The sequence below is a fragment of the Charadrius vociferus genome, unplaced genomic scaffold, assembly GCF_000708025.1.
Source record: "Charadrius vociferus isolate BGI_N301 unplaced genomic scaffold, ASM70802v2 scaffold1020, whole genome shotgun sequence".
In the NCBI taxonomy this organism is placed as follows: domain Eukaryota; kingdom Metazoa; phylum Chordata; class Aves; order Charadriiformes; family Charadriidae; genus Charadrius; species Charadrius vociferus.
The window spans coordinates 320,562-335,491 of record NW_009646502.1 but is presented as its reverse complement, the minus strand read 5'-3'; the positions used below and the strand labels follow the sequence as shown (position 1 = coordinate 335,491).

Below are 14,930 nucleotides of genomic sequence, written 5' to 3'. Positions count from 1 at the left end.
CCCCTCCCAAAGCTGGGTGCCCGTGGGGAGCTGCCTCCAGCCCTGCCTGCTCGGGGCACAGCCACCTCCCAGTTAGGAGGCACTGGGGCTCCCCGGTGTGCCTCCTTCCATGCCCACCGCCCCCTCCTCACCCCCTGTTCCTGGGGGCAGGGCGGGAGGCACAAAGGGTCCCCCCCCCGGAACATGGGGGTGCCCCTGGCTGGATCCACATGCTGCTATTTGTGTGTGTGCGTGTGATGTGCGTGTGCGTGTGCAGAATTAGCTAACGATGGAGGTCTGGTAGATGAGGGGGAGCAGGGAGAGGAGAGGAGAGAGCCCCTGGCTACAGGCTGCTCCCACGGGGGCTCCCAGCCCACCTGCACCCGGTGGGGTGGCTTTGGGAGCAGGGACCCAGGGCCATTTTCTAGGCAGCCCTGGGGCAGGAGGGTGGGCGATGCCATTCCCACCTCTGGGAGGTGGCAGCTGGGAGGAGGGTGACCCAGGTACTGGGACTGTGCCTTGCCTGGCTGCAGGTGCCGGGGGCCATCAAAACCAGCCCCCGTATGCCAGGAATGGGCAGGGCTGGAGGGGTTGGCATGGCTATGGTGCAAAACCCGTAGCTTGGTGGCGCAGATGCCACTGGAGCGAGAGACTGGAGACCAGGACCCCAACTCTGCCCAAAGCCAGCACTGTAGCCACCCAGCTGGACATGCCCGTGGGGACGCTGTGACAGCCCAGGGGGGCTCTGGCTGGCAAGAGGAGGCTTGGGAGGCAGGTGGGTGGGCAGGAGGGTGCGAGTGCCAGCCAGCCATGGGCATGCACTGGGTGGGAGCAGGGGTGGGGAGAGCCAGGGCTGCAGCCCCAGCCTGCTGGAGCAGGAGAAGGAAAGCAGCTGGGGAGAAAGTTCTCCCTCCCTTGTTTTCCCGGCATCCTGCCCCGAGCTGGCTCAGCCCAAAGCCATGCTTTTCCCCACCCCAAAGCTAAAAAACTCCCCATGCTCCAGACCCTGCCTGGCCTTACCTCCCCGGCCTCCCCATCACCCCAAACCCTCAGGGTAACTCATTGCTGCTCACCCCCTCCTGGGACCTTGGGGGCGGGGGGGGTTGTCCCATCAGAGCTGCAGCCACAGTACACTCCCCCCCAAAAATCCTAGGTAGAGCCTCAGCCTCCCCTGGCTCCACATTAATGGAGGGGAGGGAGCTGGGGGAGGAAGGGGGGGGACTGTGACCCGTGTCCCCCCTGCAGCATCACGCGTCTTTATTTATTTATCTGCTCTTTGTATGTACCATAGATGGGAGGCAGCGTGGGCGCGTGCATCCCACTAATGTCAAAATTAATTTTTTCTGCCTTTTAGGTCCCAATATTCTTCCCTAATTGTCTTTTTTTTTTTAAAAAAAAAAAAGCAGAAATTATTTAAAGATTATTTTAAAGCACAGTTTTTATGGTGATTGTTGTCCAGGGCGAAGTGAGAGAGCGCAAGCGCGGCCAACAACAGGTGTATTTTTGTCTCTTCACTGGATGTATCTTTCCTGGTCGGGGACACGGCCCAATAAATCCATCGTCTCCCAGGCGGGCGCTCCGAGCTCTGGTGTGAGGAGGGCAGGCAGGGATCGGGGACGCTTAGTGTCCATCATAAATGGGGCAGGCAGGGACAGAAGTCATCTTGCTGTTCTTTAGGAGCAAGACTTGGACACCCCAATGCTCTCCACCAGTAACGGCAAGCTCTCCTTCCTCACTCCCTGGTACCCAGGGGAAGTGGGCTGTTTCCCACGGGTGGTGGGGAGGCTGCAGAAGCGCCCCAGCCTACATGGAACTAAGATGTCACCAGGACTACCTGGAAACTAGGGCAAGAGGGACAGGACATAAGAAGGACCACCACCGTGGGACTGCTGGAGACACCTCTCCATCCCAGTCTGGGCCCACCTGGCCATGCTGGGACAGCTTTCCCCACCATCTCCATCACCACAACACCTGCTAACCCAGTGCTCCTGGAGAAGATGGACCCCTTACCCTACACACCAGGTTTTCAACGTCACTTTAGCCTAGTGCGAGTCACTGCCGCCCCTGTCCCCTTGCCCCTCGCCAGCCCTGTTCCCCCTCCACCCCATCCCTGTGCCAGCAGAAGACCACCAGCCAGCACCCCACACAGCCTCCCCCTACCTGTGCCACCCACGCACCCCTCCGTGCACCCCGTGCCCCGTCTCCAAGCTGCCCTGCCTTGGTCTTCCCAGGGGGGCTGGGAGCGGGGTCCCCCCGGGGCTTTCCTTGGACCCCACAGCATGGCGAGTGCGGAGCAATTCGGCAGCAGGCTGTCAGCGAGAGCCCTCATCACCGTGGCTAATTTAAGGGCTCTGCGAGGCGGCTGAGCTAATTTAATTAGGTTCTTATTACAGAGAAGGACAAATTGGTCCCCGGGGGGGGCCACGGGGTCAGGCCTTCGAGAAGCGCTTTATGGAGTGAAATTTCAATCAGGCTGCCGTTGCAGGCGCGGGGTGGAGAGCCAGAGGCAGTGGATGCATGGGGAGAAGCTGTGCCCTTTGGGGTACCCCACGGCGCTGTGGGCAGCCCATCTCCAGGCCCAGGTTTTTAAGGTATCGGTGAGTATGGGGAAACAGCTCCTTGTCCCGTTAGGAGGATGCTACAGGGTATCAAGGAGGTGGTTTGGGGTGGAAGCAGGGAAAGCGGGGGGGGCTGGCTCTGAGCTGGCCCCAGGGCAGCAAGAAGAAGGGGGGACACCCATAAATAAGATTCTGTGGTCTTTCTGAAGCCCCGTTAACTCCCCCTTAGCCCCATATAGCCCCAACGGCGAGGATGATGAGGACAAAATGATGTCCAGCTGACAGGCAGAACTTATGGGGGGCTCTTCCCCCTTGTCACTCAGCCCCAGGAGAGCCAGGGCAGTCTGGGGGCTGCCCCACTGCTCATGGGCACCTGAAGCAGCCCCATCTCCCAGGGTGCCAGTCCCGGGTGGGTGCGGGGAGGGTCCCACCAGGGTCCCGGCTGGGTGGTGATGGATGGGGATGCCGGTGGGTGGCCGGCAGAAGGGCCGGGCTGGAGGGTACCACAATGGATGTCTCTCCATCAATTTGTCCTCATTACCATGTGAATGGTGGGCGGGAGGGAGAGGAAGGGCATGTGGCGATAGGAGAAACCCCCCACATGCTGCCATCTGGGGTAGCGTTTCTCCCCCCACCCATACTTCCAGCCCTGTCTGAGCATGTTAAACCAGAGCCAGCACCCCCCCGGCTCCAAATTCAGGGGAGGAGACGTACCACCCCCTATTCAGAGCCTTGAAAAGGCTACAGGGTCCGGCGCTGTTAACAAGGGGGGACCCCATCCCCATCCCCGCCTCCCCCGTCTGTCCCTTGCACCGTGGCCTTCTGCCATGGCAGCGCCAGCCAGCCCCGTTCCCGGCCCCAGGCTGGCACGCTGGGTGCTGGGGTGACGGCAAGGGATGGTGGGGGGCGTCGGGGCTTGGGGAGTGGGAGCAGAGCAGAGCACCCCAAAAGCATCTCCTGTTTGTGGGTAACTGCACCTTTGAGCGGTGTGGGCAGAAGATGACAGCAAGGTGCAGATCCTGCGGGACTCCAAGGCTAAACCCTCCTCGCAGAGGGGGGGAAATCTCTGGGCAAGAAGGTCGACTGTCCCCATCGCCCGGGGGGCTCTGGGTCCAACCAGGTCCCCCATTCCCTGGGCTGTGACAGTGATGAGGGGGGTTGGTGATGTGCCACCTAGAAATATCTGGACAGCAGGTTGCGGGGATCCCCCTCCCAGCTAAGGCGGACCTACCCATAGCTGCGCCCCCCCAAAAAAAAGCCCAGGAGAGGCTGCCCAGCCTGGCTCAGCCCCGCACGCTGCCAGCCGGCGGATGCCCGCAGAGGGAGCCCTCATCAGCCTCCCACTCTCATTTGCATTAGCTTAATTTAGCTTAATGGCTTTTCAGAGAGCTGCTGCTGCTCCGGGGACAGGGGCAGGACCCTGCTCTCTGTTAGGGTGGGGGACCCGGCGCCCTGGCTCCGGGCTCACAGGAGCTCCAGGAATGTGCGTGGCGTGGGCTGTGGGAGCCCATCTGACACCCCAAATGTCTCTGCCATCTCCCCCTCTGCCCTGAGCCCCCACCTCCTGCCCCTCTCTCAATCCTGCTGTGGCAGCCAAGTTTGAGGACAGTGTTGGGAGTCCACCCCCACCATTTTAGGGGCTGCCTGCCCCTCCCCGCAGCCCCTCTGTCTGTGCTTGGCAGCTTCCCCCAGCCAGGGATGGAGGTGCTTTAGCAGGTGCCTGTAGAGGTACGGACAGACAGATGCACACATCCACCACCCTGGACAGACACATGCCCACCATCCCACCGGTCAGGCTTGGACACCTCCTGGCTCTCAGCATCGACATCCAATCCCCCAAATTTCTCTCTTTCCAGCCCGGATACTTTATATGCTAGGCACTGCCTTGAGGACCCAGGTGTCCCTGTGTTCCTGATCTCTGTCCCTTCCAGGGACAGGCGGGGGGACATACAAACGGCTCACAGTGACAGCATGGGCACTGTGAGGACCACAGGACACAGGCACCCCGGGGCAGTGCCCACCTCTGCATCCATACTCACTTCACTTCTCCCAGATGCAGAGAGCATCCCAGACCCACAGAGGGGGCTGACACCCTCTTCCCCTGCCTGGAGAGAGCCCTGCCAGCCCTGCCACTGGAGGGGCACCCTCTGCCACACCACGGTGAAGGAACTTACACACCAAACCACACCTTTCCCTTCCTGTATCCCCTCCCCGGGCTGCAGGGCAGGCAGAGCTGGGGTGATGCTGGTGGTCCCCCACCCTCCACGCAAAGGAGGGGCAAGCAGAGGTGGACGGGCACCGTGCAAGGGGGTCTGGCAGCCATTACCTCATACACGGTCCCATTACAAGATGGGGGCCTCCCAGTACCGTGGGGGAAGTGGGCAGAATACGGCCCCAGGGAAAACCCTGCGGCTATCCAGCGCTGACCTTCGGCAAGCGGCTCTGGGGTGCCCCGGGCGTGGGATGGGGGTGTGTGAGTATGCGCCTGCACGCAGGGGACAAGTAAGAGACTAATCAGGGTCCTTTTCCTTAATAAATCATTCGTCTTAATCCAACGCCCTCCCTCCTGCTCTAATAACTCCCGGCGCTGGGCCCCACAGCCACAACAATGCGGTTAATGGAACGATTTATTTTCATAATGGTGCTGGTGGGGAGAAGGGGCGGCCGGGCTGGGGGTGGCACGCTCCAGGGCAGGAGTTTCTAATTAGTGAATGAAATTTGATGTAAGGCTGGAAGAAGATGGATTCACTGGCTGACAAGGGGCCTTTCAGCTCATCAAAGTGCCCGAACAGGGAGGTAAATTAAATTATTTCTAATTCTTCACTAACCTCCAGGGAGTCACCCTTCCACCAGCAAAAGGTGGGTCCGTTCCTGAAATGAAGAGGTGCTTGAAGGACTGAGGTTGAGTGGAAGGGACTGTGCCCTGTGAAGGGATGGGGATGACAAGACGGGATGGGATGGGGTGGGGTGGATCAGGCTACCACTGACTTTGCTGGAAGAATGGGGAGGGAAAAGGTGGTGATGGAGGGAAGAGCTGCAAATGGTCAATAAATAAACAACTGCAGGGACTAATGACTAATTTGCAGCAAGATTTCCATCCATGCCTGTCACCTAAGTAAACCCCGAGCAGGACTGAAACACAGCTGGTGCTGGGGTGGAGTGGAGCAGCCTGGCAGCAAGGCAGCATCCCAACCCTCCAGGGGGTTTGAGCCAGGATGGAACTTGGTTTTGAAAGGGTGACTGGGGTTGAAGCAGGTAAAGGGTCCAGCACAGAGAAATGCTTCTGCAAAGGCCCTTGTTCCCACAGCTCTGTACGATTTGAGGCCAATGCCGGTGTTGTTAATGCTCATGGCATAAAAGCTGTTCTTGGGATGCGCAGGTGTTTTTTTTCCTAAATCCTCAGCTTCTGGAGTCCCGTGATGGAGACTCAATTTTTACGGAAAATAAGTGCACTCCCTCCTAGCACTCCTGCTTGCAGAGGGACCTTGCAGTGCCAACTTGCCACTAGCCCAGTTGTCCCCAGTGTCAGAGTGCAAAGAAAAAGGCTCGGTGCTGTATGGCTGAAACTTGCCCCAGGCTCTACCTGGAGCAGGGGGCATTACAAGTTACCCCGAAAGCACCTGCGGCTGCCCCACAGCTCCCCTCCCTGCGGAGCCGAGGAAGCCCATTCAGGCACAGCAAGCAGGTTCCCAGGGGACTTTCGGTACAAAATCACGGTCTGCATTTCCCGCAAGATCTCCTGCCCGCGTACTAGCCAGGCTCAGCATCGCTGAGCAGCTGTGGTCGCAGCACAGCCCAGGGAGGGAAATAGGGGGAATAGGGGGGCTATATCTTATTGCAAGGGGCTGGGGAGGCATGAGTCCAGATTTGCCAGGAGAAAGGGCAACTCTTCTATCCTCCTGTCCCTGCTTCCTATATTTCTCTCCAGCGTTGCTGATTGTGAGTAACCTAATGAGTCCCTCACCATAATGAGGTTGTGTTTCCCACTGCTTTGATCACATCAAAACACAATGCAGTGTGCAGAAGTCACTTCTCCTGCCCCCTGCCAGGAGGGTTGTATTAACCAGCATTTTGAGGTCAGGGCACTCCTAAATTCCAGTGCTGGAACTCACACTGTCTCCCTCTAATCACCACCACCTTCACTGGTCCACTTATAAGCTACGATTAACAGTGCAGCCTTGTATCACTTGATCTGGGACATCAGTTATTTTGACCATCTTTCATGAGTGGTCAAGTGGTGCCCCCTAGAACTTAATATTGATAATAGCAATGATTTTAGAGACCTTCTCGAATAGGGGGGTGGGGGTCTGCAGCGGTGCCAGGGACTTGCAGCAGACTGGGGAGAACGGTCCCCTCCCCGCGGCTGAGCTACATGGAGCTGGGACAGGCGCAGAGCCGGCTGTGCTGACCCAACACTCCAGGAATTTAATTTGTTTAATATATTCCCTGGGAAAGAAGAAAATAAATAAGTGGCACCTTGCGTGCCCCCATGTCTCACTCTCGCAACGGAGGTGTCAGCTTAACGAGCCGAAGCCCTCAGCCTGATTAACCAGCCGCTGCTCCCGCTAATAGGGAGCCGCCGAGCGGCGTGATTGATGTACGGAGAGCATTAGCCCCCGCAGCCTGGCGCTGGGCTCCCGGGTGGGGGCACTGTGCCCGCCCCAGCCCCCTCGCTCCTGCCCTCCGTACCCAGGCCCAGGTCAAGGGCGAGTCAAAGGCTCCCACTTGCCCCCAGGGCAGATCATCCTGCCCACCGGTCTGTGGAGTATGCAGTGCCCAGGGAGATGGAGCTGGGGTTGCTTTTGCCTCTAGAGGCAAGGACACGTTGGTGGCTTCCCATCGGCTGTGGGACTGTGTGGCAGCACCTCAAAACAGGGGTCGAGGGCCAGAGGTTTTGTGCTGAGCTCTAGGTCTTGGCCACGTTCTCCCCCAAGGGCTGGAGTAAGGACACTTGGGGACACTGAGACACAGGGATGTGCTGGAGGCCACGGTGGCCACCTGAGGGCAGCCCGTGAGTCTTGGCAGTTCCTTCAAGGCTTTGAAGTCCTTACCATACTACTAGGAAGAAAAAACAAGTGTCCTGACCCCCCACCCTTGTCCTATCCGTCCCTTGCTCAGCCCCTTCTGCAGTCCTGCTTGCCTGTCCCTCCATCTGTCCCTCCCTTATTGAGGTATCCCTGGATCTCACTGCAGAGACGTCACCACTCTCACCATCCCTATCCCATGGCATCACCACCCCCTGCCCCCACCTTGGGAAAGGGTTAATCAGCAGCCAGGCAGACAGGGTAATAAATGGCCGTTATCTCGTTAATGAGCTGACATTAATTAGAGCCCAAGGTCCTGGGAGGAGCAGCTGATTTATCCAGTCACCCTGGGAGCAGGTTAGGAGCTGACTCCATGGAAAGGCCATTAACAGGGAAGAGGTGAGGCTGTGCTGCTGGCGGTTGGGGTCATCCCGTACCCGTCCCTGTGCTGCCCCCTCAACCCAGTCCTGGCTCCCTTCCCTCTCCTCCCCTCGCAGGGAGCAGCTCTGTCCTTGGGACAAGATCTTGTGAAGCGAGACAGAAGATTCCAGATAGGAAAAAGCAGGGCTGGAGGATCCTCTGGTGTGCCCAGTGATGGGGGTGCTGGGGGAGGAGAGTCTGGCTGTGCCAGGGACGCGTGGCACTGGATGTGATGTGCTGGGGAAGGACTGCGGGAGCCGGGGCACAGGGAAGCAGCAGGAGGGATGCTGTGCATTCAATCACTTCCCTGCTTTCTGGGAGGATGCTGGGCTACGGGGGATGCTGGCTGTTCAGCATCTCCCCCAAAAAACCAAGGCCTGGGGTAAGGACATTGAGGCTGAGCCTGGGTGCTGCCAAAGCTTGTTTTGGGGGCAGGAGGATGGAGGAGATGTCTGGGTGGGTGCTGTGGGCTCATGGTGTTTCAGGATCTAAGAGGAAAGGGGTCAGGGGCTAACGGGACTGGAAATACAGCAGTCAGACCCTGGATCCTTGCAAGCAGTGGAACTGAGCTGGCTGTCCCTGTGTCTCCAAGCCATCCATTTACGCTGGGACAAGCTGGCTGTCCCCAAGCCTGAGCACCTCTGTAGTGCATCGCTGCATCCCAGGAAGCTGAACCAAGAGCTACTGGAGGGGAGCCCTAGGATATAGAATCGTAGGATGGATTAGGTTGGAAGGGACCTTGGAGATCATAGAATGGTTTAGGTTGGAAAGGACCTTGAAGATCATCGAGTTCCAACCCCCCTGCCATCGGCAGGCACTAGACCAGGTTGCCCAAGGCCACATCCAGCCTGGCCTTGAACACCTCCAGGGATGGGGCCTCAACAACCTCCCTGGGCAACCTGTTCCAGTGCCTTACAACCCTCACAGTGAAAAACTTCTTCCTAATGTTTAATCTAAACCTGCCCTCTTCCAGTTTAAAGCCATTCCCTCTTGTCCTGTCACTACATGCCTTAGTAAAAAGTCCTTCCCCAGCTCTCTTGTAGGCCCCCTTTAGGTACTGGAAGGCTGCAATAAGATCTCCCTGGAGCCTTCTCTTCTCGAAGAACATCGAGTTCCTCTGCAGCTGCATGGCCTGATCCTGCAGGATGCTGCTGCCCTGCGTGCTGGGATCAGGTGTGACGCTTCAGAGCTGCCCTGGCTGTTTCTGCTGAGGACAGGCACCTTCCTTGCCCTACAAACCTTCCTGTGCTGGTTTGCCATCCCCCCGGCTCCAGGATGGGAGCTGTTAACATGTTTTTCTGCTCAGCCATGCCGTGTCCCATCAGAGATGTGGCTGCTTATTTGAGGAATTGCTTGGCTAAATAAACAGCTGCTCAGAAATCCCTGCAGGAGGCCTGGCCAGGAGGGACTGAGCCATGTTTGCTTTGCCTGTTAACCCCTTCGCTCGTGGTGGGTACCTGGGGCTCGGTGCTGTGGAGGGAGGTGCGCGGGATGGGTAAGGTGGGCTTGGGGGGGGGAGCTGTGTACCCCACAAAGCCCCTGCAGTGGCTGGGGGATGGAGGCATGGGGATTTCTGCCTCCCAGGACAGATCCCCGCCTGGCAGACCGAGCAGCTGATGTGCCAGGATGGAGAAGCCCTCAGGAACCTGCGTGTGGCTCGGAGGTCTCCAGGGTGGGCAGGAGCAGGCAGAGGTGCGGTGTGTGGCAGTGCCTGAGCGCAGCATCCCCTGAAGCAGGCACGGAGGTGGCTTTGGCAACTCGCCTGGCACTTGTCTCCCTCCATCACTGGTACAGGGGGAGACCCCTAAAAAGGAGATGGGGAGGTCTGCGAGCACGTCTGTGGGGCTCTGCGGATGGCTGCTCTGCTTCCACAAGGGTGGAGCAGACACCTCTGCCAGTGTTGCTGCAGAGGGGACGGCCACCAAGCAGTCCAGGACTGGCTGTGCCAGGTCTGATGCAGGCTGGGCTCAGCTCCCACCGCTGTGGGGCTGATTAAGAGCCATTATCTGGTTGGTTAAGGGGGGGCCAGGCCACTCGCAGGTGACTTCAACTGTTCATTTAGCCACAAATCACCACGGGGCTGGCAGTTTATTTACCTTCCCCACCAGCCTCCTGTGGCTTCCCAGACTCCAGAGATAGCGGGTGGCCCTGCTGCGAGGGGTAGGGGAAGGGCAGTGTCCCACTGGAGGCAGTAGTGAGGGCTCCCACAAAAGCTGGTGTCACCCCCAACTGGAGCAGACCAGGGGCTCTTACACCCAGTGCTTCTTACTGGGCTGGAGGCTGCAGAGCGTAGACGAGAGTGGGACACTTCTACAGCCCCTCTCATGGGGAAATGGCTGTGAAAACACCTGCGAGCAGCCTTACAGCCTGTGTCTCCAGTGTCGGTGATGCTTCTGGGATGTATTTCTCCACTAACTGGCTGGGGACTTCAGAGTCCTGCAAGATGACCTGAGGCACCAGGGCCAGAGCAGCAAGATCCACTGCTTCCTGAGAGATGCTTTAAACAAGGTTGTTGCACCACAGGTCTCTTACAGGGAAGTAATTTCTAAAGATGGAAAGCTGTGGGGGCTGTGACCTGGGGAGTCGTTAATGCTTAGGAAACAGTTACAGCCATCCTGGGGACAGGGAGCTCTTGGAAGGCATCAAGCTGGGAAGAAATCAGGGTGCCTGCCACCTCTTTGGGATGGGCTAAGCACAGCGGTTCCTGCACTGGTCCCTATCTCAAAGGCAACTTCTATTGACTGAAGAGAGGAGGTGACCAAAACCCACCAGAAGGACCTGGTGCTCAGCTGTGTGCCTAGGAAGAGCCAAAATGACATGTTAGGTAGAAATCAAGACACAGCCCCAGAATGGGTCATGTCTTCATCTGATGTCTGGGATAAGGACTTGATCCTGGGAAAATGAAAAGTCTGGTCCCAGTCGGTAATTTTTTATCAGGGTATGGATTTTCTTCGGCACTCTTGACTTTGATCTTGGGGCAGTTGGGTTTGCTGAGGGACGTTACGTTGCTTCCCAAGGTGATACTGAGGAAGTGGCAGGGCTGTAAAACTGAATTGTGCTCCCAAATACTACCTGTGACCCCCATGGCTCATTTCTGAGAGCTCAGGCACTGCTGGCAACAGCTTGGGAAAGTACATGAACGGCTGTAGGTAGTGCTGTGGATCTCTACAGATGCTGAGAACTGTGTGCACCAGAGCTGGGTGTCCTTGGTGGTCACGTGGGTGATTGCTCCTCTAGTTTCACTCCTGCTGCTTGACCTCGTGTGGATGGAACATTCACGGAGACAATCCACCTCGGGCAAGAGACTGCAAAGGGAGCTCCAATTGTCTAGCCGGGCACCTTCATGTCTGTAATAAAAGGCTTTGCAGGGCTCGCGTACACCCGTGTAGGTACTGTTGTGACTGCTGCTTTCACGTAGCTGAAGGAAGACTGGGCTCTGAACACCCAGCTGAGGCACATCTAGAAAATCCCCGCCCTCCAAATACCTGGGCTAATGAAAGAGTGCCAGGAAGCCCCAGACTGTGTGAATGCTCCTTCGGCTGCCCACTGCCCAGCGAGGGATGCTGTGATCAGGGCTCTCCCAGAGAGGTGAGGGAGCTGAGGAACTTCACTGCTGCCTGGGCAGCATGGACCTCCTGCTGGAACCACTTGCTGGACAGGAGTAGATTAAGTGGTTAAGTGTGGAGGCATCTTTAGGGCCAAGTCAGCATAAGGTGTATCAGGCAGGGGACAAATGGAGATGTTGGTGGAGTCTGCTTGAGTCTGCAAGGGATGTGGAGATGGGAGAGGCAATCTGGCTGGTTCAGGGCTCCAAGCGGGTCCATCTAGCTCTGTATGAGGCTCAGGAGATCTGTCCTGGATGTACCCAAGATCTTCCACAGCAGCAAGGTGGTGTTTGCTGGCATGTTTCACAGAGCTAGTCACCGTGGGAGGGTTCTGCTACCACTGGGTGAGCAGAGGAGGCCCTGGGTTAACAGCACAGGGGTGAGCTGTGGGGGGAATGGCAGCAATGGCTGGGAACATTCCACCCCCCCAAGCCTTAAACTCCACTTTCTCCTGAACTGGGGTGGTTTCCTGGGGCAGCACCTGTCTATAGTGTCCTGCACCCCCAGGCTGTGGGAATGAGCTGTCTCTCTGGCTGATATGCTGAGGTCTGCTACCTGTGGCTGGTGTTTGGGGTTGCCTTAGATCCTCTGTAGAGACCTTCCTGTGGAGGAAGGATGCTGGGCAGAGGTAAGGGGCCAGGCCACAGTCATGTTCACTTATTACAGTCCTCAGATCTAGTTAGCAACCAGGTGATCTGTCACCAGAGGATCTGATGGATGGGGAAGAGAGTTCCCTCCTTCCTGAGGCGGGAAATGAAGCTAATCAGACCTCGGACACCTTAATCCAGCTCTGATCTGATTAATGACCCTGAAGACTGTGAACTCATCAGCAACCTGGTATCTATCACTGCCTGCATCCCGCCCCTTCTGCCACCGGCCACCGTCCGGCGCGGCTCTCCTCTGTACAGACCTGGGCCCCAGCTCTCTGCCCTACCTGGCGTGGGCTGTGGGTGGGCTGCTCCAGCCCTGGACAATCCTCTTGCAGGGTCCAAGTGTCTGTGTTTGACTGATCTGGAAGAGGGAACTCCCTCCATGATTTTCCTAGATTTCTTTATTGGGATGTTTCCACCCAGGTTTTATGGCTGATGCCTGCAAAGATTTCTTGCTGGTGCAATTCAAAGGCTGCAGCTCGGCTGCTTGTACTTGCCTCACCCTGGGATCAGTGAATTGGGCACCAGTGTGGGCTGCTGATCCTTGGAGGAGTTGCTTGTCTTAGGACAGCCTCCCTGGGTAGTGCAGGGGACTTCCTTGAGGACAGTAAGACTGTGACTTGGTGCTGTGATCCAGACCCCCCAAACAAGCCTTGCTCAAGCTCTGCTCTCACTGCCTGAGCTACAGTGAGTACAGTCACAAATGGTCACAAGGGCTTGGCAGGGGTTACCCAGGCTCTCCTGAGCTGACCATCTGCCCATCTGCCACCCCATGATGGTCACTGTGGTGGTGGTGACTTCTCTGTTGTTCCCCAGTATGGCAGCCCAAATCTCTGCCCTGGTTCTCAAGGCATGTTCCCTGTGCAAAGCCAACAAGCTATTGCAAACCTTGGAGCCAGCCCTGGGGACTCAGATGACCAAGTGGTGGCTCCTCCCTTGCTGCTGTCACCATTGCAGGCTGCTGACCTGTAGCAGAAGTGTTGCACCTCCGCTGTGCCCTCTCTTCTGTGGATACTTCTTGCAGTTTTTGCACATGCTTGGGAGCCAGGCTGCTCCATTCCTCCCCAAATCTTGTCCTGCCCATGTCTGCTGCTTGGCAGCGCTGGCTTTCCACATGGGGGGAGAGGGAAAGGGCTTGAGGTCCTCCTGCTTGGCAGGAACATTGACTTCTGTCATGGGAAAGCAGAGGGGGATGGACTGTGGGGGTGGGAGGGAACGAGCCCTACAGCCTCCCTGATGCTGGAGAGAGGGTATAGCAGCAGGCACAGGGGTGCTGGGAGGTGGAAAGGGACCCTGTTCCACCTTCAGTACCCTCTGTCCAAGTAGAGTGTGGTACTGTGGGGTGATATCCACCCCAGATCCCCTCCTGGGCTGTCTGCAGGGCTGAATCCTGGCCCCCTCCCTCCCAAGGAGGCAGCTGGAAAAGGGCTGTTGTGTTCCTGTACAAGGATTTGGAGCCAGACTTGGGCAACAGAAGGAGGAAGTTGTCCCACACGTGGGATATTTGGAGCTCACTACAGTTGGGTAACGTGCGTGCAAGGAGCTCAGCAGGCTTCAGACCAGACTGGATGGACACGGGGAATAGAAGCCCCATTACTTAGCAGACAAAGTACATGAGGCTGAGGACGGTCCCACACACACCCATCCTTCTCCTCCATGGGCATCTGCTTACAGCTTCTGTGGGACGTAGGATACAGGGGGGTGGACCCATCTTGTGCTCAGGGAATACAGCTGTGCTGGAAATGCTGAAGGGGGAAGAAATACCGGGATGGGAGCTCCCTTTAGCTGTTGTAATATTTAGGCAGGGCAATAGTGGTTGCCTTACCTTCCAAAGAGCAGGGTCTGTCATTGGACATGAACAAGCAGAGGTTGTCGTGCTGTGTGAGCATGGCACAAGGTTGGACACAGAGACAGACAGACACAGACCCCTGGTGTCAGAGACCACAAATGTACTCACACGTGCTCTGCTTCTCCCTGAAGGCCAGTGCTGGGGGTCTGGGCCAGCTCTGCCCCTTGTTACCCACCAGAGTCTTCTCCCAGACCAGCCAAGGCTTTCCTCTCTGCCCTTCCCTGGTGCCGCTCTCTAGGCTGTCTTGTCTGGGAAAGATAAAACCTGGCAAATGAGTAGCAGTCTGCCTGTAGGCACCTGCTCTGTTGGCGTCTTGGACAGATATTGGTGATGGAGGGTGGTGGGCCCCTGTGTGTGTGTCCAGCTCAGGTCCACAGGATCTCCCTGGTCCAGAGTGGTGCAAGGGGAAATGGCACAGCTGGGCATTGCTGGTGTTCCCTGGTGAATGGGGTGTGGAGGAGTCTGCTGATAAGTGAGAGCCTCTCCTGCCCTCCAAGCAGACACTCTGCCCCCTAAGTGCCTGGGGGCTCTGCAGAGCCAGGGCAGTACTGGAGCCCAGGAGGGCTTTACCTACACGTCCTGAAGTCCACCTAGTCTTTCCAGATCTCCTCCAGCTGCCGCAACCAAAGACCTGCTTACCCACCGAGTGGCTCTAAGGAAAGCGAGGTTGGCTCTGGATGGGAATGATGGGCTCAGCGTGCTGGGCAGTGAGTTCTGCAGGCTGGGGGGACCCCCTGGGTTCGGACCAGGGCTGGGCTATGTTGTGAGGCTCAGGGGGAAGAGGCAGAGTGGTCTAGGCAGACTCCGGAGCGTCCCCAGAGGACGAGGGAGCCGGAGGAGGGATC

At 57.6% G+C, this 14,930-nt stretch overlaps 1 protein-coding gene across 1 annotated transcript in view; it reads left to right on the top strand.

The window, feature by feature from the left end:
* Positions 1–433: 433 nt before the first annotated feature.
* Positions 434–14,930, top strand: part of LOC104285571 (motor neuron and pancreas homeobox protein 1-like) — a 23,823-nt gene continuing 9,326 nt past the window's right edge. The window contains exon 1 of the mRNA XM_009884041.1: positions 434–482. Within this exon, the coding sequence (XP_009882343.1) occupies positions 434–482 (49 nt within the window). The remainder of the gene's footprint in view (positions 483–14,930) is intronic.